The sequence below is a fragment of the Grampus griseus genome (assembly GCF_964374135.1).
Source record: "Grampus griseus genome assembly, chromosome: 13".
NCBI lineage: Eukaryota > Metazoa > Chordata > Mammalia > Artiodactyla > Delphinidae > Grampus > Grampus griseus.
The window spans coordinates 62,496,511-62,520,638 of record NC_139007.1 but is presented as its reverse complement, the minus strand read 5'-3'; the positions used below and the strand labels follow the sequence as shown (position 1 = coordinate 62,520,638).

Sequence of the window (24,128 nt, the reverse complement as noted above, 5' to 3'; positions counted from 1 at the left end):
TCAGATTACGGTTTGCCATTAAGTGGCAAACCTTCATCGTGGAGGTGTGGTTTAATTTTCAAAAGCATTCAAAGCCACTTCTGACCAACTTGGGTAATCAAGTAAGAAGTGCTATGTTGGGCAAAAACAAGGTGTGACTATAAAAAAAAATGAGATGGAATTTTTTGCATGTATGCAAGCAACCGCTGAAGACAGTTGTAGCTGAAAGGAAGCATGCCCCAGACGCCAGAGCTGAGCAGTACCAGGGAATAATTATAAACCCTCCCAAGGGAACTGCTAGGACAATGCACACTCTTTTTGATGGGTAGATGCCAGTATATTTATTTTAAGAAGTAGTCTCAACCTTAAAGTCCTACTTGCTCTCAAGCATCAACAGCAATATTCCAAAACATGTTTAAGCACATAGATTTACTTATTGAGGTGTGGCTATAAAGAAATAACATGCTTTTTATGTATGACTTATATATCGCTCATCCATATGAAAGTTCACATACCTGGCAGGGAAAGCATGTATTGATGGATTGTGTCCCAGATTCAGAAAATATCTGCTCTGTGAGAGCAGGGCCTCCTGTGTGTTTCTGTCTGCCACTGACCCTAGTAACTATCAGTTTCTGTTTCTAGTAGGTGCCCAGTAATGAGGTTGAATGAATGATATGACTAAGTACCTTTCCACCAGAAAAAACTTCAGTGAAGGAGAAATACTAGGGTTTTCCTCCTTGAATTCCTTGTGTGTGTGTACATATTTTTATTCACACTGAGAAAAGATAGGGAAAAGCAGCATATGAAGCATTTGCATTTTTAAGAATTGAACTCCCCATTGAAATTCTTATATATCTCCTTAGAAGCAGTCATCTGTAACATGCACACTTTCCAATGACCATGCAATCTTTTCTTCCCACAGCACTGCTCCTCGAAGCGTTCCCTAAAGGCAGTAAGTGAGTGTCCTAGTAGAGAACCCTGTTGTCCTCAGAGCACTTGGGCTCAAACAGCTTCCAGATGGCCGAATAACCACAGGCAAATCAGTCCGCCTCTCTGGCCCTCTATCTAATCAGCTATAAAGGGAGAATAGTAACCATGGAGGACGATACTGAACTAATGATTATTGAGCTCGCTCTTTGTACCAGGCGCTATTTTGGGAACCTTATTTAATCATTCCAACAAGCCTATGAGGCAGATGATATGATTGTTTTATTTTACAAATGAGGAAATCGAGTACAGAGGCTAAATGACTTACTTCAGGGCACACAGCTTAGGTACGCTGTAGAACGGGGAGTAGGTCCCAATGTGGCTCTAGAACTCTTGTTCTTAAAACTTCTGTCTGACCTACTCACGTAAACAATTATTAGAAGCCAGTGAGATAGGGCGGGTGGCAGTGCCCTATATAACGTTCAGTATACTATTAAGAGAAAACAGAGGCAGTATGCAAGTACAGCAGCAAGTGGGCAAAGAAATAATTAGAGAAATTGTAACGGGATTGGTAGAGGAAGATAATCGAGTTCAGAGGAACTAACGTTAACATCAAACCGTACTGGCTCCTTTACAGAAGACAGTTAAGTATATTTTCTCAGGTAAATAGTTCCTGAATAACATTTCAAGTGTTGTTTAGATGACTCACTTTCTAAGGGCACTTGATATATGTAATATATGTCAAGGGGGAAAAGAGGAAAGGAGTTAATATTTTTCAGGAGAGACAATTGATAACTTAAGACAAAAGAAAATATGCCTTTCCTTTCAGCATGATGAAGTTACAACAATATTTAATCTGTTTGAAGGCAGTGAACTGTTTGGCTCTCCTTTGGTGGAGGCTGGGATGAGATATATCCAACTTCTGCTTCCTGAAACTGACTAATCACCCTCTGGTGCTTCTTGTACATCGATTGTTTTTAACCCCATTTCCCACAACAGAAAACTCATTCAGGAGGTGATTTTTTTTTTCTTTTTTTGGTCTTACAAGCATAGTAGGTATTTTCCTATTTTGAAAGGCACTTGTAAGATGTAGCAACCACTTGCCATGAGCTGCTCTTCCTTCATTAAAAAGCATCTGTTGAGTATCTTCTGACTGTGCTAATCCCGTGTATAGTGTAAGTTTCCCAGGGTGATTTCAAGCTATCAGGGTTTGGTGGTTCAGACTGTGTCACCCTCATCCAGATGCTCATGTGAATCCGGGTCCTGCCCTTTCTCTACAATTTATGTGAGCCCAGTGGTCCCTGGTTAGTTCAGTTCAAAAGTATTTATTTGAGGGCTTCCCTGGTGGCGCAGTGGTTGGGAGTCCGCCTGCTGATGCAGGGGACACGGGTTCGTGCCCCGGTCCGGGAAGATCCCACATGCCGTGGAGCGACTGGGCCTGTGAGCCATGGCCACTGAGACTGCATGTCCGGAGCCTGTGCTCCACAACGGGAGAGGCCACAGCAGTGAGAGGCCTGCATACCGCAAAAAAAAAAAAAAAAAAAAAAGTATTTATTTGAGAGGCACTGGGGATACAAAGAATCTTATAAGACATGGTGCCGAGGGTCAAACAGCTCAGAGCCTAGTGATGCCTTCATTGCTTAGCTTCAGAAAGACAGATGGGGCTGGAGGGCTGGAGACTTTCTCTGGGCAAAGGTGGGCAGGGCTTCCTCAATGCTGAGGTTCCCTTGTTAATCAGAGCTTGAGAGACTTGAATGGCCCCAAAGGGAAGTCCCCAAAAGTGGACACATTTGACGGTTCAGCCTCTTGTAGTCTGATGGTTTTCCACAGGAGTGAATGAGCATACTGTCCATAATGGGAAACTCAGAAAGCCTCAGCCCCAGAAGAGAGAGGTTTGGGTAACCACGAGCCTGATTACCCTTTGTGAGTTCACTCCGAAAACCTCACCACTTTTTACCAGTGTTCGTCAGGCACTAATTTATGCATAGACTTTTCCCACAGTATAATGAAATGGAAATACCTTTTACTGTCAGGCATATAATTAAAACTGCAACATACTTAAGATGATGACCTTAGTATTATCTTTGAGGCCATTAAGAAAATGTCACATACCATTTCATTCCACCTACAGAAAGGTAACTATAAGGTAATTCTTGGAACTAATGTAGCAGCCACATTTTATAAAACTCCACTAATGAAGTTGTCAAAGATTTACCCATTTCAAATTCCATTTATTTATTCTCTTTCTACTAGAAGGACCCAAGAGGAGATAGAGGACTTTTTCTTTTTGGGGTTATAACATAGATGAAGCTGGGCTAGAAGACTTTCCCAAAGGCCAAGATATAATGAGAGGAAAATAAACACTGAAAGGGAACAGGTCTAAATGACATGACTTACAGGCTATAGCTAACCCATCATTACTTAGGAGTTCATTAAGTGGACCCCTTCTTGCTGTTCCCTCACAGCTTTGTTAGGACAGAAGCCATCTTTTTGGTTGTTGTTCATTGGTTAATTTTTTTCCTTTTTTAAATTGAAGTAGGGTTGATATACAATATTACATAAGTTACAGGGGTACCATATAATGAGTCACAATTTTTGAAGGTTATACTCCATTTATAGTTATAAAATATTGGCTATATTCCTTTTGTTGTACAATATATCCCTGTAGCTTATCTTATACATAATAGCTGTGCCTCTTAATCCCCTACCCCTCTACTGCCCTTCCCCACCTCCCCACTGGGAACCACTAGTTTGCAGAAGCCATCTTAAATACCCATTATCCAAGGGGGCCCCCCTCAAGTCTCCCTCCATTGACCAATGTCCATACCCCGGTCAGGGAAGCTCAAAGGGAGCCTGGAGTTCTTGTCCCTTTCTGAGGTCTTCTGTGTTTCATTTTCTCCTGAAAGACCAGCCTCCCATGCAGTGACTGTCGTCTGGAATGCCCACTCCCTTTAGGGGAGACCATGCACACCCTCCACAACATCACAACATAATCACGTCATTAAAATAGTGCAAGCCAGTACTCTAAATGGAGGTACACATGGAAAAGTAAGGCGTCTTTTAGTTCCCAAAGATACTATAGGAGGAGGGTACCAAAATTGTAAAGGCATAAAAACCGCAGAGCTAGTCAGGGTTTTGCGGGTGATCTGGTGTGACTAATGAGCATAGTGCATTTGGCAGAATTACAAAAGGAGAGGCCAGACCAGACCACGGAGAACTTTGTGTACCAAACCGAAGTTGTAATGGTATAGCACTCCCAGAAATAAAATTATGTGTGCTAATCCAACAGCTTCGTGATTTGGGATATTAAATGGACGGACTTTCAGAGGATCAGAGCTGTACTTCCAGGCCATCAATCTATGCGAACAAAAATGCTTTTGTTACCCACGAATTGGCACATGACTCCTGATATCAATGTGGGTGTGACATATTTCCTCTTTGGTGTTGGTTAAATTATCTTATCGATACTGGCAGGTTAGGAAAATGACTTATCTCAACTGGGACATTTATTCAGGAGTGTTTTCTTTATGTTTTCCAAACTGGAAACAAACAGTGCCTACAACTTTGTGAAGATGAAAACACCACAAAGAAATACTAGTTATAAGTTGTTCTTTTTAAAATACTGTTTCTCCTCCTCAAAAACAAAGTGCTAATTCTATTTTTTATCACTCTTCTGCATCATCAAAAGGGCAAATATTTCTTGATAAATCCTCATCTGTTGATTTAGCTTTCACAACGCAGCAGCTCTCTTACTGATGTGACTCTCATAGCTCTGCTTCATCAGGGGGTACTGTTTCTACTTTGAAAAGAGAGCTCCCAGCTGCGCCCACCTCACCCTCCATATCCACAGCCAGCATCTCGGTGCAAGCTCAGCCTTCCTCACTGCGGCTGCTGCAACTGCAGTCTCACAGGTCTCTCCAGTGCTATTCTTGCCCCCATCTTTCTTCCTTCCTCTCATAAAAGGCTAAGCCTTTTATGCAGTGGAAGCCATGGGCCTATTTGTATTTCAAATGGATTACTTCACTGTCCTGAGCCTGTGCTCTGCAACGGGAGAGGCCACAACAGTGAGAGCCCCGCGTACCGCAAAAAAAAAAAAAATTAAAATGAGCAGTCCGTTTACTTTATTCCAAGTTATTTCTTTAAAAATTTGGGGGTATGTTTTAGGCATTTTGAGAATTCTGTCGTTTACTTATATTAAAAGTCACACAGAAACCAATGTAGAAGATAAACCTTTGTATAGATAAACATTGAGAAAATATGCCTGGATTATAATATCTAAGATAACTTGTGTTTTTTTATTCTCCGAACACAAATTGCCACAAATCAGACTATTCTGGTTCCTTCTCAGTTAGTTCTGTGGAGCCATGCTTTGGTAATGTCTTCCGTCGCGATATTATAATAGTCTATTTTAATTTAGGTTTTACAAGATGCTAACCACTCTTCACATGTTAGTGTCATCTAAAAATATAAACCACAGCATTTTAGATCTGGAAAGATCCTCGGAATTGTTTATTTGACAGTGTTCCCCACTTTTTTTTTGTTTCGTTTTGTTTTGTTTTTTTGCGGTACGTGGGCCTCTCACTGTTGTGGCCTCTCCCGTTGCAGAGCACAGGCTCCGGACACGCAGGCTTAGCAGCCATGGCTCACAGGCCCAGCCGCTCTGCGGCATGTGGGATCTTCCCGGACCGGGGCACGAACCCGTGTCCCCTGCATCGGCAGGCGGACTCTCAACCACTGCACCACCAGGGAAGCCCTGTTCCCCACTTTTGAAGGGTTGGGGAATACTATACTTCATGGTGCTGCTTCCCCAAGTTCTCTGTTTTGTCTTAAAAATATGATTAAAAGTTAGAACCTAGTGATAGCACAGAGCAGTATTAAATCATTAATAATTATTCATTATATATAAGCTCCAGAAAAAGCCAATACCAGTTGATATGCAGTGGTTTCAAGGAGTTTGAAGAATAGAAATCAAAGACAGACACTTTGATGGCAGGTGGCATCCTTTAGAGATCCTTTCTACTGCTCCTACACACGCACCCACACAGTGACCAGTTGACAGAGCTTCTCTTTGAGTGTTTAACTTCCCTCTCTGAAATAAAACTGAGGACTTCCCTGCTGGCGCAGTGGTTAAGAATCCGCCTGCCAATGCAGGGGACATGGGTTTGATCCCTGGTCCGGGAAGATCCCACATGCCGCAGAGCAGCTAAGCCCATGTGCCCCAACTACTGAGCCTGCGCTCTAGAGCCCACGAGCCAGAACTACTGAGCCCGCGTCCCACCACTACTGAAGCCCGTGTGCCTAGAGCCCGTGCTCCTCAACAAGAGAAGCCACCGCAATGAGAAGCCCGCGCACCGCAACGAAGAGTAGCCCCCGCTTGCCGCAACTAGAGAGAAAAGCCCGTGCGCAGCAACAAAGACCCAACGCAGCCAATAAATAAATATATTAAATAAAATAAAATAAAACTGAGGTATTAAAAAAAATGAGCAAGGTTAAAAGTAGGAGTCGTTACAAATGTAGCACATGCTCGCACACATGCCCAAACACAAACTCAGCCACTTACAGTTCGGTCACCCTGCCACGTGTTAAAGAGCTTACTTTGGCTCAGAATCAGGGTCATGTTACGTTTTAAAGTTTAATTCCAAAGGAAAGAATTTTTTCTTTCTTTTCATTTGGCTTGTGGGATTACAATACATTGTATAGGGCTAATCTTAGCCAAGGATTACCATAATCATAAAGCTAATTCCTTTCTCTGACATTAGTCTCAGTTGATTTATACAAGAATTATTGAACGTAGCCAAAATTGGACCAGCCTTCAGTGACTTAGCTCAGTTTTATTTCCTGTTTGATTTGAAATATCGAAATTTGATATTTTCCAAATTCATTGACTAGAATATGCATATTTATGATAAGTTCTTCATAATATCTGATTATTTATTACTCAGGACTTTGGGATCTCTCCAGTAGTTTAAATTAATGTTTTGATTCTTTCATATCACCACAGAATTTTTTCATTTATTGTATTTAAAGGATCGTCTTTGTTTTCTTTTATAAGAAACTATTCTTCACTTTTCTTTTTTCCTTTTCTAATTTTTTGGTAGTTTCTCCATTTTTTATCATTCCTTTACAGAGAATTTCTATAAATTAATCCTCTAGGATACAGTCTTTCTTAGAACACAATTAGGTGAACATATCAGTGTTTTTTTGTTTTGTTTGTTTTTCTTTTTTGCGGTACGCGGGCCTCTCCCTGTTGTGGCCTCTCCCGTTGCGGAGCACAGGCTTCAGATGTGCAGGCTCAGCGGCCATGGCTCACGGGCCTAGCCTCTCCGTGGCATGTGGGATCTTCCCAGACTGGGGCACGAACCCGTGTCCCCTGCATCGGCAAGCAGACTCCCAACCGCTGCACCACCAGGGAAGCCTGCATATCAGTGTTTAATTAAATAAATTGTCTTCTTTCACTAGTTCTTATTATAACTATTTCTTTATTATATACTTTAGTAAAGCTAACCCCAGCTCCAGTCTCCAGTCTCTGGCCTTTCAGTGACATCTATCCTAAATTTTATTTCTATATCTAATAAAGGGATTGTTTCAGTTATCTTCTGGTACATAACAAACTGCCCCAACATTTAGTGGTTTAAAAGAATCATTTTATAATTTCTCATAATTTTGAGGATTTATCTAGGGCTCAGCTGGATGGTTCTTCAGCTGGTCTCTTTCAGAGCCTCTCATGAAGCTTCAGTCTATGGCACATGGGGCTGGAATGTCCACAGTGGCTTCATTCTGGCCCCTTGGTTGGAAGACTGGGCTCAGCTGGGACACTGGGACAGCCGAACCTCTCCCTCTTCACATGGCCTCTTGACATGGTTTCTCCAGCATAGTAGCCCACTTTTTACATGGCAGCTCAGGGCTTTCAAAAGGACAAAAGTGGAAGCTCGTAGGCCTTGTTAAGGCTCAGTCCCAGTATCAATTTTGTTGGTTAAAGAGGGCCATGAGGTCAGCCCATGTTCAATTTGGAAGGAGATACACAGAGCGTGAGTACTGGAAGGTGTGGCTCATTGGGGGCCATATCTGGAGACCAGCTACCACATGTTAGGTCTTCCTTTCTCTCTATTAAGACCTCAATTCCTCTCTACTCCTTTTCAGTTTCCTGTGTCTCTGGTGGTCTGCCTAAACCTACAAATATAACCTTCTTATCTATAAACATGAAGAATACCCTACAGTGGAACCCACCACAGGGCCTACAAGGAGTGGAAGTTACTTATTCTGTGCAGTATTTCATGTAAGTTGGTTCTTTTCGTTTTGGCTAATTTATAAGCACAAGACTCAGACTCCTATTAATTGTGCAAAGATAAACCATCTATTGTATTAAATGAGTGAGGAAAAAGAAAGGTTTTAGATATTTCATGTAAAATTGTCTCATTGTGTTTTGTTAGATTAAATTAGACAACAGTTTCTTCATGGAAACAGAGTATTGAGTACTTAGGCAAGAAGAAGTTATTTAAATGGAGAAAAGAAGTCTGTCAAAACGTTATTCTGTGGCTGAGCAAACAAGGAAATCCATCACCTCTGAAACATCTATACTTATTAGAATTATAGGATATTTTTAAGTGAAACTGAGTGCAGAATTCTGTACAACTCACAGTTTTTATTAAAGATAATAGTGAATGGACATTTTCACTTTTCACCTCTCGCTCAACGCTCACTGCAATCAAGAAGGAATGCAAAATGGTAAGTGGGTGTGTGTTAGATCCTCACTCCTATACCCACTCACCTAATATTTAATAAAGAGCTGGCTCCATTCAAAGAGTAATTGTCCCAAAGAATCCAGCACACCTATCCCTAATTACTGAAAGGGAGAAAGACAAAACGAACACAAGTCAAACATTCCTGAAAGCTTTCTCATGGAAATTAAAGAAAAATTCAGACAAATAATGGTTCAGAGTTTGAATCCATAAACAACATGTTCTCTAATGGTAAACCTCAAAGAAGGGATAACAGTCAAAGAAGAGGTTCTAAGACAAGAAGAAGAACTTTTTTAAAAAGCACGGTGGCAGAACTTAGGAAGGAGATGGAAAATAAAAATGTTATGTAGAGATGAAAAACCTATTATAGCTAACAGGTAGTAATAATTGAACAGGTAATAATGACTACCTGGAATTGCATATCGTAAATGCATGCTCTGTCTAGGAAAATTTAATAAAGATAATAGGAAGACATATCTTGGTAAAGTTATTTAACTTTGAAGAAAATGAAATGATTTATGACCGTCACAGCAAAAGCAATGATTTCTATCTGGCAACACTCAGTTCATGACAGTGATGTATCTTCTGAGGGAAAAATAAGTGTGACCTAAGACTCTTACCAAGTTCAGCAAATATATTTTCTGTATTTTCAAGCAGGTTGAACTTGGGCTGTCACTCCCCTGAGACCTTCTTGCAGGCTGTGGTGGGGAGGGAACACTAACTAAAGATGATATCCAACTGACAGAGGGATAAAGATGAGCCTAAATGAACTTAGAAATGACAAGATTTTGGCAAAAAGGGAGCAGGTATTGAAACTATCTAAATGTAGAACTAAGACTAGTGTTGGGAAATATGGTTACAGAACTTTCTTGTAAATGTTTGAACCTTATCAATAATATAACAAATCAGAAGGTGGGGAAAAACTGTATATGTACTGACTTCCGTAGCATGAAGCCATTATATGTGATCCAAAATGAAAATATGTCATCATTTTAATAAGTAAACTCTCAATATCTTTCATACACAGTTTTCTTAATTTAAAAGATCTTTTTAAGAACTAATATCTCATGTGGTGATGAAACATTTGAACTGCAGTGATTCATTTCATTTTAATTTCTTTTTCTTCAAAGTTTGAATCAAGTTAAATTTACTACTTTTATTAAAATCATAAGTATGGCATAACCTAGCTTTTGTCTATATATTCAGCTATTGAATCATTCCTCTGGGTACATATAAGCATAATGAGATGTGCAGAATCATGTGTACCAAATGTTTCAGGGTAATGGGCTTCAGGGTAATTTATTTCTCTCTCGGTTATACTTTTCTGATTGCCTGAGTTTAAAAACTGTACCATATTTACAAAAAAGAATAACATCATTTTTGTCTTTGAAAAGAAAATTCTGAGGCGATATGGGGATATATGTATATGTATAGCTGATTCACTTTGTTATACTGCAGAAACTAACACACCATTGTAAAGCAATTATGCTCCAATAAAGATGTTAAAAAAAAAGAAAAGAAAAGAAAATTCTGACCATTAAAGGCAGTGAAAGACTTTGGCTGCTACTCACAATGACCTCATTTATCTAGAACTTCATTCTCATTGCCGAAGAATTTCTCAGGAACCAGTACTTTAGGGAAGAGGCATCACTCTGCCAGGAGAAATGGCTCATGAGTGTGTCCTTGTCTCCTTTTTCATTAGGTGGAGCAAGGAGCTTGTTCTATTCTTTATGTGTTTATGTGATTCAGAAAAGGATTTAAAAAGAGAGAGAGAGTAATAACTGCTCTGTGAGAGTAGATAATTTAGATTACATAAATTTCAAAAAAGAATATTTGAAAAGAAACTTGCCATGGTGGAGTTCTTACATGCCTGTGAATGTGGACAGTGGGCAGGAATACAGGGCAGTTTGTGTCACTGACAGGGCTCCAGGCTCAGTTCCAAAGACAAACAGTCCTGGGGTCATAGCCAGACTGTGAACCTAAATGGGTAGCCTTGGGCAGGTTACATATTATACTTTTTTACTTTTGAGTGAAGTTTGTTTCTAAGCAAAAAATGAAATTTTAACAAAAGTTTAAATTATATCTACCCAAAGAATTTAATGCTGAAAATAGAATGTAGCATTAAAAGCACAAGCTTTAGCATCAGGGAAAAGTGGTTCAAATCCCAGATATGCCTGTTATACTAGTCAGACTGCCTTGAGCAGCTCCCTTAATATCACTGAGCCTCAATTTCCTCATCTGTAAAATGGGATGAAAATAACGGTACCTACCTCCTAAGGTTATTATGATAATTAAATGAGATAAAGCTTTCAAATCCTAAGCAGCAGTCCAAGCGCATAATAGGCACTTGATAAATATTTCCTGCTGTTACCAGAAATCAGAGACCACTGAGGGCCCCGCATGACTTTTTGACATGCATGAACATCATTACTATAGTATTTATTGAATGATTCATGTCTATCAGCTTGTCAGACTTACAAACCATTTTGTCCAGAATTCAGTAAAGAGCGTTTCTCCTTCATTGACATCTGTCATGGGAAGCCGCCTTGCCCTTGGCAAAGTCAGGAAATTTGAGGAGAAAAGGTCAAATAGGGGATGGCAATATTTTTCAAACCACAAGTCAAGACCTGTTGGTGGGCCATGAAGTCAATTTTGAGGGACATAACTAGCATCTTTTTTTTTTTTGCGGTACACGGGTCTCTCACTGCCGTGGCCTCTCCCGTTGCGGAGCACAGGCTCCGGACGCTCGGGCTCAGCGGCCATGGCTCACGGGCCCAGCCGCTCCGTGGCATGTGGGATCTTCCCAGACCGGGGCACGAACCCGTGTCCCCTGCATCGGCAGGTGGACTCCCAACCACTGCACCACCAGGGAAGCCCTAGCATCTTTTTTTTAACGGGAAGGATTAGAATGGCGTGGAGTGGATTAGAATGGAAAATAACTAAGTGCCTGGCATGTTGTAAAGTTTAGGTATTATCTTCCAAGACCTTTGTTTTAGTATGTTGGATATATGTGTGAACTGGGTCACACTGTGAAATGTGTTTCTTTCTATGGCTCACAGTCAATAAAAAGTTTGAAAGCCCCTCAGCATGGTGATTACTTGAATGGAGAAATTGGTCAACAAGATCTAACTATATTTCTAATGTTTTCTGGTAGCTATGGTACTTATGAAACAGGAGACATTTACTTTCAGGACTCTGCTGCCATATTTTGAAAAGAGAAGATACCCTTAAGCTTTGGCAACACTTGATAAAGTTGACATTTCCTCCTTCTCAACACCCAGTCTTCCCTTGACTTTTGTGATGTCTGTTTTTCCTTCTCCCTCTTTAGCTGCTATTTCTAAGTGTACTTTGTATCTCACCTTTATTTTTTTAATAAATTTATTTATTTTATTTATTTATTATTTTTGGCTGCGTTGGGTCTTCGTTGCTGCACGCGGGCTCTTCTCTAGTTGTGGTGAGCGGGGGCTACTGTTCGTTGTGGTGCGCGGGCTTCTCTTGTTGCGGAGCATGGGCTCTAGGCACGTGGGCTTCAGTAGTTGTGGTACACGGACACAGTAGTTGTGGCTTGTGGGCTCTAGAGCGCAGGCTCGGTAGTTGTGACGCACGGGCTTAATTGCTCCGTGGCATGTGGGATCTTCCCGGACCAGGGATTGAACCCATGTCCCCTGCATTGGCAGGCAGACTCTCAACCACTGCGCCACCAGGGCAGTCCCTGTATCTCACCTTTAAATCTTGCTGCTCCTGAAATTTTATCCTAGGCTTTGCTTTGTCTCCATGGGTAATTTCATTCATGCCTGTGCCTTCCATGAGCAGTTTTATGCCATAGATTTCAAAATCCCTACCTCCCACTCATCCCTTTCTCCTGAGCTCCAGCGCCTTCTGAGCATCCGCATTTGGATACCTTTTACGTATCTTAAGCTCAACATGTCAAAAACTAAACTCATTATCTTTCCCTCCCCGCTCCTCTCCCCATTTCCCAAACCCACTCTTCTTCCGCATTCCTGATCTTGGTAAATGTTACCACCATTCCACCCAACTAGCCCGGGCAGAAAGAGACATCATCCTTAACACCTTCTTTTCCCTCATCTCTCTCATGCACTCAATCACCAAGTCTTGTCTCCTAATATTTTTTCCTTTTGTCCTGTCATTCATTCCACTGCCACCATCCTTGTGCAAGCCACCTACCTCTTCCACCTGGACCACTCTAGCATCCTCTCAACTGCTCCCCAGTCAGCCACCCTTGACCCATTACATTCTCTACGCTACCACCAGAGTTAGCTGTCTGAAAGCCCGACACACCTGCTTTAATCCTTTCAGTAGCCTCTCACGCAACCCTGTCTCTTTCACTTGGCTCTTCCCATGTCACTTAAACTCTCAATACCTCAGTCTCTTCCACCTGAGAAATGCTAAAATATTTCCCACCTCCTGTTTTCTATGGGTACTATGTCTTTAATAAAGGAGAGGAAAAACAGATGTGAACAACCTAGTTAATATCATCATCATCACTATGATCATTGAAAATGCTGATTTCGGAATGCACTCCAACCTAGTGAATTTTCCCCAGAACCCTTGAGGGCAAGTATATTTTTAAATTTTATGAGAATGTCAAGAAGAATTTCCAAGGAAAAAATGACTAATTTTTCTTAAAACAATCCATCCAAAAACAAAGACGCATCAAACTGACCTTGGTATGCATGTGGGCTAAAAATTTACATAGAAGAATTGATCCCACAATCTGTAAAATGTTTACTGTGGGCCAAGCCTAATAATAAAATACATGCTTTCAAAATGTACTGTCCACATTATAATTCACAGAAAAGAAAGGTGATTATAGAAACTCTGACTCATGTTCCTGACAGCTAATGAAAAAATTTGCCAGCAGCAAAAGTAGATTCTTTTTTATCTCAATGACAAGCCCTTTTGTTGTTCTGAAGAGAAGGTCTTAAGTTCCATTCAGTTTTATATAATGACTGTTTTTTTTTTTTCCTACTGTAAAGCATAGAGAGCACCTCACTGTTAATTCACAGTTTCCTTCTCAGCAGATATGGGCAAAAGAAATGGCTGAATAAATCCGAATGCAGAAATATCAGTAGGACCTACTGTGATCTCTCTGCTGAAACTTCTGACTACGAACGTCAATATTATGCCAAAGCTAAGGCCATCTGGGGAACGAATTGTTCTAAATGGGCAGAAACTGGACGATTCTATCCTCTTTTAGAAAGTAAGTAACACAGTTGTTTGTTAAACATGTATCAATATCTAGTTCATCTGACCCCCTAATGTAACGGTCTCTGCCTCATAGATAGCCTTGTCAAGGCCAGCGCTCTGCACTCTGTCGATCAGGTGAAGTGACCAGCCCAAGGTACTTCACCTTGCTGCATCTCAGAGTCTCATCTTTAGAATGAAAGTTTTGGCCAAGTGTCTCTAAGATTGCTCCTGGATCCAGAATTGACGCTAGATGCCAATAATTTTTTTTTTTCTCTTTTTGCGGTATGTGGGCCTCTCACTGTTGTGGCCTCTCCTGTGCAGAGCACAGGCTCCGGACGCGCAGGCTCAGCGGCCATGGCTCACGGGCCCAGCCGCTCCGCGGCATGTGGGATCTTCCCAGACCGGGGCACAAACCCGTGTCCCCTTCATCGGCAGGCGGACTCTCAACCACTGCGCCACCAGGGAAGCCCTAGATGCCAATATTATCAAATTTTGATTTTGTTTTATTGTTTAGTTGAGATTATATAATTTGAGGAACAACTGACAGATTTATTTTCATGTTGTGGGTTTATAAACTATTTGACATATGCCCGCAGGTTGATTGAAGATTGTTCTGATCACCAAACTAAGTCTCTTCTTGTTACAAACTTGGTAGAGTTATTACATAATTTCTAGATGTAACTCAGAATTAAGGCAACATCTTCCTGGTATTTCCTTTGAAAATTTTCCATCCCTGATCTGTGACTGATTCGGCCATAGAGGACCCACTCAGAGCTGCCGTGATGAAATTTACAAGCGCTCCCTGAGTTCTGGAGCTGGAGCCTTTCCCTTGCTGCCTTTCTGGATCAGAAGTCAGCAAACTATGGCCTTGGACTAAATGCAGCACCCCCTCCCCTTTCTGTTTTTGTACAAGACAAGAGCTAAGAATGGTTTTTACATTTATATAAATAATAGTTGCGACAGAGATCACATGGCCTGCAAAGCCTAAAATACTTACGTCAGTACCTTTATGGTAAAAGTTTGCTAATCTCTGTTCTAGATCATTCTCCAAAGTTTACTTCCCCAGAGGTCTTTAGCAGCGCTTCATTTCTCCATTTCTGATTTTTACAAACACATCAAATCCTCTTAATGTTATTTATCACCAACGTTTCAGGTCCCAGGAGTGTTGCACACCCTTTTTTTTTTTTTTTTTTTTTTTTTGCGGTACATGGGCCTCTCACTGCTGTGGCCTCTCCCGTTGTGGCGCACAGTCTCTCCCGTTGTGAGTTTCAGGCTCAGCGGCCATGGCTCACGGGCCCAGCCGCTCTGCGGCATGTGGGAACTTCCCAGACCGGGGCACGAACCCATGTCCCCAGCCTCGGCAGGCGGACTCTCAACCACTGTGCCACCAGGGAAGCCCATGCAAACACTTTTAATTATATTTACCGTCATCTAGTACTGTTTAGCCATGTGACTAGGAACTACATGTGACTAAGTAAATTTGCTGCTTTAACGTTCTGTCAGTGTGTGACATGATTGTTTCAAGATTCGGTATCACTTGGGCCCACCTAGAGCATTCTGAGGCATCTCAGATAAGAGGGTGGGCGTTAGAGCTTTGATCCCAGTAGGATTATATTGTTTCATCTGAGGTGATTTCTACATCTGAACATGATCATTCCCTCTCCCCTCCCCTTTAAGCACAAATTGGCCCACCAGAGGTTGCTTTGACTACTGATGAGAAATCCATATCTATTGTTCTGACGGCTCCAAAGAAGTGGAAGAAAAACCCAGAAGAAAGCTCTATTTCCCTGGAACAAATATACTCTAATCTGAAGTATAATGTGTCCATACATAATACTAAATCAAATAGAACGGTAAGCCTGACATGGAATGGGGACCTATCATTTGTGTCACTTTTTGCAGCTAATGCTGGAACACACAGCCCTGATGCTTAAATTCTCGGCATATGAATCTGGGAAGGTGTGACATTCAAAAGTGTCGCCATACAAGATACAGTTGAAGCTGATGTGTAGACATTTTCAAAACTGCCTTCAGATTTCCTTTACAGAAAGTCTCTGCTATGATGTTGCTGTGGGTGGGTAGAGCAATTGTCCACCTCACTTTGATGGAGAGTTTTTACTTGCTTAACATCTGTCAGTCACTCTCCAAGAAAGAAAAACATATCAGCAAGAACCCAGGACAAAGTGGAAGAAGAAATCCCTCCTTATGTCATTATTTAGAATTGTTCCCACAATTTGCCCAGTCCCTAACTGGGACTGCCAAGCTGAAGGAAAAGGATATTTTAAAGTTGTTGCTAAAAAAATAAGCTCTTAGTGATAGTAAAGGACTTACTGGTGCCTCAGTCTTCTGTTTCCTTCTAAAGTTACTTGTCTGGGGCGGTGCTGGAAAGCTCTGGCTCTAACTGCTCTCCGCAATCCCCTATCCTAGTGGTCCCAGTGTGTGACGAACCGAACGCTGGTATTCGGCTGGCTGGAGCCGGACACTCTGTACTGCGTCCTCGTGGAGTCCTTCGTCCCAGGCCCTCCTCGCCTTGTTCAGCCGTCTGAGAAGCAGTGTGTCAGTACTTTGAAAGGTAAGCTTTGAGAATCTCAGCTGGTCTGAGGTAGGAAATCTGCTAAAACTAGAAGGAAGGATGGTGGTGTAGACAAGGTTTTGAAAATCCGTGTCTACCAGAAACAGGCTGAAGTGCAGGCAGAAACAACCACCACCAGAAATGCACTGAGCAGCCCGGGACTCTACCATTGAACTTGGCTCACAGTAGGGAGTGTTTTCACCTCCTAGGGCACTCTTAGCACCAGTCCAACAAGACTCTACCTTGGGAAAGAAGAATTATAGGAATTTTTACACACACGGCTTTTCTTCTTTCAAACTATAGTCACTCTGATCAGTAGAAGTTCTGTGGTCTTTAAGAACATCACATGAGTTTATTCCTAGGAACAAAGCAGTATCCTAAAAACACTTTACGACAGAGTCTTTTGCTCCCCCTTGGGAATACAAATTACAGGTGCTGCAGGTTGTGTTCAGATATCACTCACTGTGCAAGGCTGTGCAAGGGCCTGGGATCAGCAAATCAGTTACTACTCCCTCACTCTTAGAGTTGCTTCTCTCTCTTTCCTTTTATTTGTCTCCTCGTGTTTTCTGAACTTGGCTGCCAAGGAAGTGTGGTTGAAGATTCTCGTTCCTGTTAGGAGACTAGAGTTATAGGAGCTTGGCGTTTGTTTAATTGTTCTCCCCTGAGGGTGGTAAGACCCTGAACTCAAAACCTAAAAATTGAAAATAAATCCTAAAGTTTACCTTCATTGAATGGCTCTTCATCCATTCTTGTTTCTCTCTTCCAAATGTGCTGGCCTTCCAAACGTCACAATCTTTTTCCCCAAGACTTGGTTCCGTCACCAGCTATGGGACAGGAATGCTGACAGAACCCCTGTTTTCCTCTCCCCTCAAGCCTCCCACATTTCGAGATGAAACTGTCCTAAGGATTAAAAAGGGAATTTTGTGAATACATATCAGAAGTGAAAAGCTTTATTTTTGAATCTCCATCATTATCATACCCTTCCCTTTAAAATGAAGGGTTCTCTACCATATGTCAAATATCAATAAAATTAAAATGCAAGGCAAGCAAAAGGCAAAGCAAAGCAGATTGAGGAAATCATTTTTGTTTTTGGAAAAGTGCTCTGTTTACTAACAGCTTGATCAGTGGGCAAATGGTAGGAATAAATTCCCAGTGGAAATCATTTAAGCCATTGGCAGAGCTAAAGCAACTAAAGTACAGATTAAATGAAATACTTCCCAGTAAGCAGAAGGAGCTGACCTTCTCACTAGTCCTGGAAGGGTAATAACAAGGTACCATTTCATGGTCTGACCTTTCTTGATATCCCAGCTGTTAGAGCACCCCAGATACCTTTCCAAGACACCATTATGAGGGTCTACTTTTTCAAAAACTCACTATTACCTCTTTGGGGACTATTCTTTGAAATATTTCTGCTCTCCACAATCCCCCAATTCCTAAAATACAGATACAGTTTATTAGTTGGTTGTTGCAAACATGTGCTGGTGTATACTAAGTGCCTTCAGTCATTGTTGTCATGGCTCTGTTTGTCAGGATGAGTTTGGTCCAGAGGCCAGGGATTGTATTAAGAGGACTGGATTGATTGGGATTGACATATACACACTACTATATGTAAAAGAGATAACTAATAAGGACATACTGTATAGCACAGGGAACTCTACTCAGTACTCTATAATGACCTATATGTGAAAAGAATCTAAAAAAGAGTGGATATATGTATAAGTATAACTGATCACTTTGGTGTACACCTGAAACTAACGCAACATTGTAAATCAACTATACTCCAATAAAAATTAAAAAAAAAAAGGACTGGACTGAGTTGTAGCCTGAAGTAGGGGCAGGTGATGCTCAGCCATCTGCAACATCTGCATTATTGGCATCTTTCTATGTGGAACCTGTTGACAGATGTGCTCTTCAGGATGGAAGAGCCTGCAGCTGGACCCCCATACCTGGGCTTTTCCCACTGGCTATTGTTGACCAGAAGTCCATGATACTTCTGTTTCCACTCTTTAACTAGACAGTTGACCAGACAGTAACTTAGCTGCTCTCTCCCAGGACTAGGCATCAAGAGTACCCAACGTCTGCAATGGGTTAGAATACTCCCACGACACTCCTGCTGATTGTATTAGCATGTAAGGAATGCCCTAGAACTTCTGTCATTTGTGCTAAATGCTGTAGTAGTCAGGGTTCTCCATAGAACACAATATACATAATCTTTATGTATAAATGTACACACACACACACACACACACACACATCAAGATGGAGATAGAGACTTATTTTAAGGACCTGGCTCACATGATTTTGGAGGTTGGTAAGTTAAAAGTCTGCAAGGCTGGAGACCTAAGGAAGAATTTATGGTGCAGTTCTTATCTGAAGATGATCAGCTGGCAGAATCCACTCTTCTGGGACATGATCAGTCTTTTTTCTGTCAAAGCCTTCAACTGATTGGATGAGGCTCACCCTCGTTATAGAGGGCAATCTGCTTTACTCATGTCTACTAATGTAAATGCTAATCTCATCTAAAAAATGCTTTCACAGAAACATCTAGAATAATGTTGGACCAAATAACTGGGTACTGTGGCCTCGCCAGATGGACACATAAATTTAACCTTCACAATTTACAAGTATTCCACAGGAGCTTAACAAATATAAATTAGTCACAATGAGTCCTATCTATCAAGCATATAGTCTGATCCATGGTGATCCAGGGCTACTTTTCTTAAAACTACTCACCAGATCTTTTCATTTCTCTATGGACTTTTAAACTCATCATGAACCTATGGCACAGCAGGACCAGGGAGGGAGTTACTGCCATTCTCAGCACACACCAGCTCAGCTGCCTCTTCACACATCCCCAAGCTCCAGACCTACCAGAAAGCCTGGCCAGCTGTGTAAGGATGATTCTGTTTGTCACACAGAAGATGACGCCATACATTCGTGGCAAGGTCCTGAATATGTGGAAAAGATTGAGTCAAATGAGGGGCATGGAAACGTGGGGCAGCTTAATGGGATCTTCACAAGAAGGTTTTGTTGTTTGGTTTGAAGTGCTGTGAGTTACTTGAGTATCAGGCACACTTTTCTGCAAATAGAAGAACCGGCATGAATCGCATAGCCAGGTATAAAATGCTGGAATATCTGCTGACCTGGGTTGTTAAGGCATCCTTGCTGTAAAGGTTGGAGACAAGTCCAGATGATTCCTTAAGCCCATCTATTGTCAGAGAGAGTAAGAATTCTGAGATCCCTTCTAACATTTAGCTCAAGCTTCTCAATGTATAAATGAGAAAACTGAATTCCTTAAAGTAACTGATCTCTCCAAAGCTTCTTGACGTTACCAGTGTTTTCCCACCACACCAAATCACAGCTGTCTACCCCACCCTACTTTTCTTTTTACAGATCAAACATCAACACTGAAGGTTAAAGTCATCTTCTGCTATGTTTTGCCCATATCTGTTACTGTGTTTATTTTTTCTGTGATGTGCTACTCCATGTACAGATATACCTACGTCGGCAAAGAGAAACACCCAGCAAATCTGGTGAGTGCCTAGAGTGGTAGGAGGCTTTATAACACACCCAGGAAGATAGAAAAGGAGGTCCTAGAACAGATACCGTTCCTTTTATGGGCAGAGTGAGTTTCAAGTTAAAAGAGTTGATGAATTAAAAACACTTTCTGTACTAGACTAACTCAGTACCATAACCAAAGAGAAAGATTCCTTACCTTTTGACAAAGATTTTATATTTATGGAACAGATCAGACTAGGTCTTGAGGTACACAGATAAATTGTCATGACCCATGCCCCTCCGAAGGCTTAAGTCTAGTTGGGGACTAGAAGTTTTAAAGGATATGTGAAGACTAAGATGAAAGTGGGTTCTAGGGACTCTTGCGGTACAGGAAGGGTGCTGGCACCCTACGTGGAGGATCAGAAGTTTCATGCCTGGGCTTGGTCGTGAAAGTTCAGTAAGAGGGCACCTACCTCAAGCGGAAGAAACAGCAGGGGCAAAGGTAGGAGGATGTTTGGGAAAACATATAATATTGCAAAACCATGAGGTTCCTGATGAGAAGCTATGAAAGAAGAGACTGGAGGGTGAGGGGGTAAGGCCAGATAATGGGAGAACTGGGGAGCTGTTCTAAGGACCTTGGACTTCATTGTGTTTGCAAAACTCTGTAGGGTTTTGAGCTGGGATCATTATGGTCAAGATTGAGTTTTAGATACAACTGGATAGTGTTAAAGATAACTTTAGGGGGAGGAAGACTAGAAACAAACAAACAAACAAACAAACCCAGCTAGGAGACTGTGGGAGTTGTCCAGGAGAGAGAAGATGAGAGTCTAAAAGAGGAGAGGGGGATATAGGGCTGGAGACAGACACGGAATGGAAACACGTTTAGGGGGAAAGCGGCCAGGGCTTAATCATTCACAGCAAGGAGAAGCAAGAAAGTAAAAGAAGGAACAAACCTTATGCTTCTGGACCATGTACTGGAGGTTTCCCAAGGCTGAGCATATTTTAACAATCAAAAACTATTTCTTTGGGAATTATCAAAATACGTGTTCACGTGTACACGATACATACATGCATTCCTGTTAGTTCTGTTTTTAAATGTTTCTATTATTCTGCCTTCATTTAGGTTTCAGAGTTAGCTTTTCAATGATGTAGGGAGACCTTTCCTAGGAGGAAAAAGCACAGGAGAACTGACAGCCTGTGACTTTCTGAAACCCACATTTTTGTAAAAGAACGATGCTGAAGTTCCTATTTTGTAGTTAAATGAAATCACATCATAGGGCGGATAATGAGGATTGTAACATAACTCATCACTGACAATCTAAACAGGCACCTTCCATGTATTGCCAGCAAAACTTTAATCTTAAACAAGTTTTCCTGACATGATTTAGAGTTTCTCTCTCTGCTATAAATTGGCAGGTGAATTTCCATTTGGGGCCCTATTATAGCGTGATTAGTTTGGTGTATGGGGGAAGTAAGTAAAACCATCTCTATTCATGTGCTTGTTTCTCTTTTTACACCTAGTTTTCATGCCCTTCCACATTTCCTGTCCAGCGTATATGCAAAAAAGAGCTGGTAGCCCAGAGGACGGCTTATTGATAAACACATAGTACACTGTAATTAATAAAGCAATTTCAAAAACTCTCAGTCTTCACCACTCCTGACACAGCAGAAATTCTGATTTTACAGAATTAAAAAAAGGAGGCTCAAGAAATTAAATAAGCCCCCTGAATTCCCTCAGCCAGTTAGAGGAAGAGGCGGTCACACCCGATCCTTGGACTGGATCAGGACCGCCCAGGGAACCACTCTTCACGGCCATATGCCTTTCGTGCATCTTGGGTCTCTTGCCTCAAGGTGAGGGAGTTTTCCCGCGTATTCCAAACATAACTTTCACTTCCATGAGTTGGTAAGAATAGGCCTTTACAACTATCTGGGGACGGTATAAATTCTAACTAACAGCTGGTTTTATTTGTTTGTTTTTATAATATCTTTATTGGAGCTCAATTGCCCTACAATGGTGTGTCGGTTTCTGCTTTATAACAAAGCGAATCAGCTATACATATACATATATCCCCATATCCCCTCCCTCTTGCGTCTCCTACCCAGCCTCCCCATCCCACCCCTCTAGGTTGTCACAAAGCACCGAGCTGATCTCTCTGTGCTATGTGGTTGCTTCCCACTCGCTATCGATTTTACATTTGGTAGTGTATATATGTTCATGCCACTCTCTCACTGCGTCCCAGGTTACCCTTCCCCCTCCCCATGTCCTCAAGTCCATTCTCTACATCTGCGTCTTTATTCCTGTCCTGCCCCTAGGTTCTTCAGAAACATTTTTTTTTTAGATTCCATATATGTGTGTTAGCATACGGTATTTGTTTTTCTCTTTCTGACTTACTTCACTCTGTATGACAGACTCTAGGTCCATCCACCTCACTACAAATAACTCAGTTTCGTTTCTTTTTATGGCTGAGTGATATTCCATTGTATATATGTGCCACATCTTCTTTATCCATTCATCTGTCGACAGGCATTTAGGTTGCTTCCATGTCCTGGCTATTGTAAATAGAGCTGCAATGAACATTATGGTACATGACTCTTTTTGAATTATGGTTTTCTCAGGGTATATGCCCAGGAGTGGGATTGCTGGGTCATATGGTAGTTCTATTGTTAGTTTTTAAGGAACCTCCATACTGGTCTCCATAGTGGCTGTATCAATTTACGTTCTCACCAACAGTGCATAGGGTTCCCTTTTCTCCACACCTTCTCCAGCATTTATTGTTTGTAGATTTTTTGTTGATGGCCATTCTGCCTGGTGTGAGGTGATACCTCATTGTAATTTTGATTTGCATTTCTCTAATGATTAGTGATCTAACAGCTGTTTTTAATGTCTCTCTAAAGTGAAAAGATGAAAACCATTCTCTTCTCTCTTTATAGATTTTGATTTATGGAAATGAATTTGACAAAAGAGTCTTTGTACCTGCTGAAAAAGTTGTGATTAACTTTATCACCCTCAATATTTTGGAGGATTCTAAAACTTCTCATAAGGATATAAGTGTAATGGAAAAAAGCAATGATGCATCAGACCTGAATGAGCCCAGCAAGGACCAGGAGCCCCATCAGGAGGAAGTGGAGGTGAAACACCTGGGATATGCTTCCCATGTGGTGGACATTGTGTATGACCCTGAGAAAAGCACCCAAGGGACTTCCTTAAGCCAGCAAGGGCCACCCAGCAGGACAATGCCCACAGATAAAACAGTCATTGAATATGAATGTGATGTAAGAACTAGCGACATTTCTGTGGGGCCTGGAGATCAGGAGTTCAATTTGCAGGAGGAAGTGTCCCTACAAGGAAAGTTATCTGAGCAACAGGCAACTTTAGCAGACTTGGGTCCACAAACACTACCATATTCATATACCCCTCAGCTCAGAGACTTGGACCACCTGCCGCAGGGGCATGTGGACACAGAGGAGGGGCCAGAGGCAGAACCGTCAACCACACTGGTCGATTGGGACCCTCGGACTGGCAGGCTGTGTATACCTTCATTATCCAGCTTTGAACATGACTCAGAGAGATGTAAGCATCCTGAGTCTGAGGGACTCGAGGAGGAGGGCCTCTTATCTAGACTCTACCAGGATCGGGCTCCAGACAAGACACTGGAGGAACATGAAGCCTATCTCATGCAGTTTATGGAGGAATGGGGATTATATGTACAAATGGAAGACTAACACTCAAACGTCCCTTTGCCAGACCTCTACTGTTACAAAACACGTGAGTGCAAACAGATAAGTGACCGAATAATAAAGTACTGGAGCCAGAAGTTTACTCGGATTTCTGTGTCAGTGAGAATTACTTATTCCTTCTATTTTCATAGTGCTTGTTTCATTCCACCTCCTGTGGTGGCTGGGTTGTGCGTGTGGGTCTCCCGCACTGATGGTGGGCGCCCAGAGTGCAGTGGCTGACCCTCTTTGTACCCAGTAAGTATTCAAAAATGTTGGCCAACTTGGATGCAGAACTTATTCAGGTGGGTGTACTGTGGCCTCTTTATTTATGATTTTCTAACAAGCACTTGTACAATTATTTTCTGGGCCCTTACCAAGCGTATAGCACTGTAAAAAATACTTCATGAAGACCATTCATTGTATAAGTGCTACTTTTTTAGAATTTGGTTTATTGCCAGAATGATGAGATACTTAAAACATGCAAATAC

General features: G+C 41.6%; 1 protein-coding gene across 2 annotated transcripts in view; it reads left to right on the top strand.

Annotated features, from left to right (window-relative positions):
* The window catches only part of IL20RA (interleukin 20 receptor subunit alpha), a 34,862-nt gene extending 11,099 nt beyond the window's left edge, over positions 1 to 23,763 (top strand). For both annotated transcript variants that reach the window (XM_082669028.1, XM_082669029.1), the window contains 6 exons: positions 8,047 to 8,182; positions 13,688 to 13,866; positions 15,531 to 15,706; positions 16,281 to 16,425; positions 19,819 to 19,958; positions 22,855 to 23,763. In XM_082669028.1, coding sequence (XP_082525154.1) covers positions 8,047 to 8,182; positions 13,688 to 13,866; positions 15,531 to 15,706; positions 16,281 to 16,425; positions 19,819 to 19,958; positions 22,855 to 23,646 — 1,568 coding nt within the window. In that variant the 3' untranslated portion in view covers positions 23,647 to 23,763. The remainder of the gene's footprint in view (positions 1 to 8,046; positions 8,183 to 13,687; positions 13,867 to 15,530; positions 15,707 to 16,280; positions 16,426 to 19,818; positions 19,959 to 22,854) is intronic.
* The last annotated feature ends 365 nt before the right edge of the window (positions 23,764 to 24,128 follow it).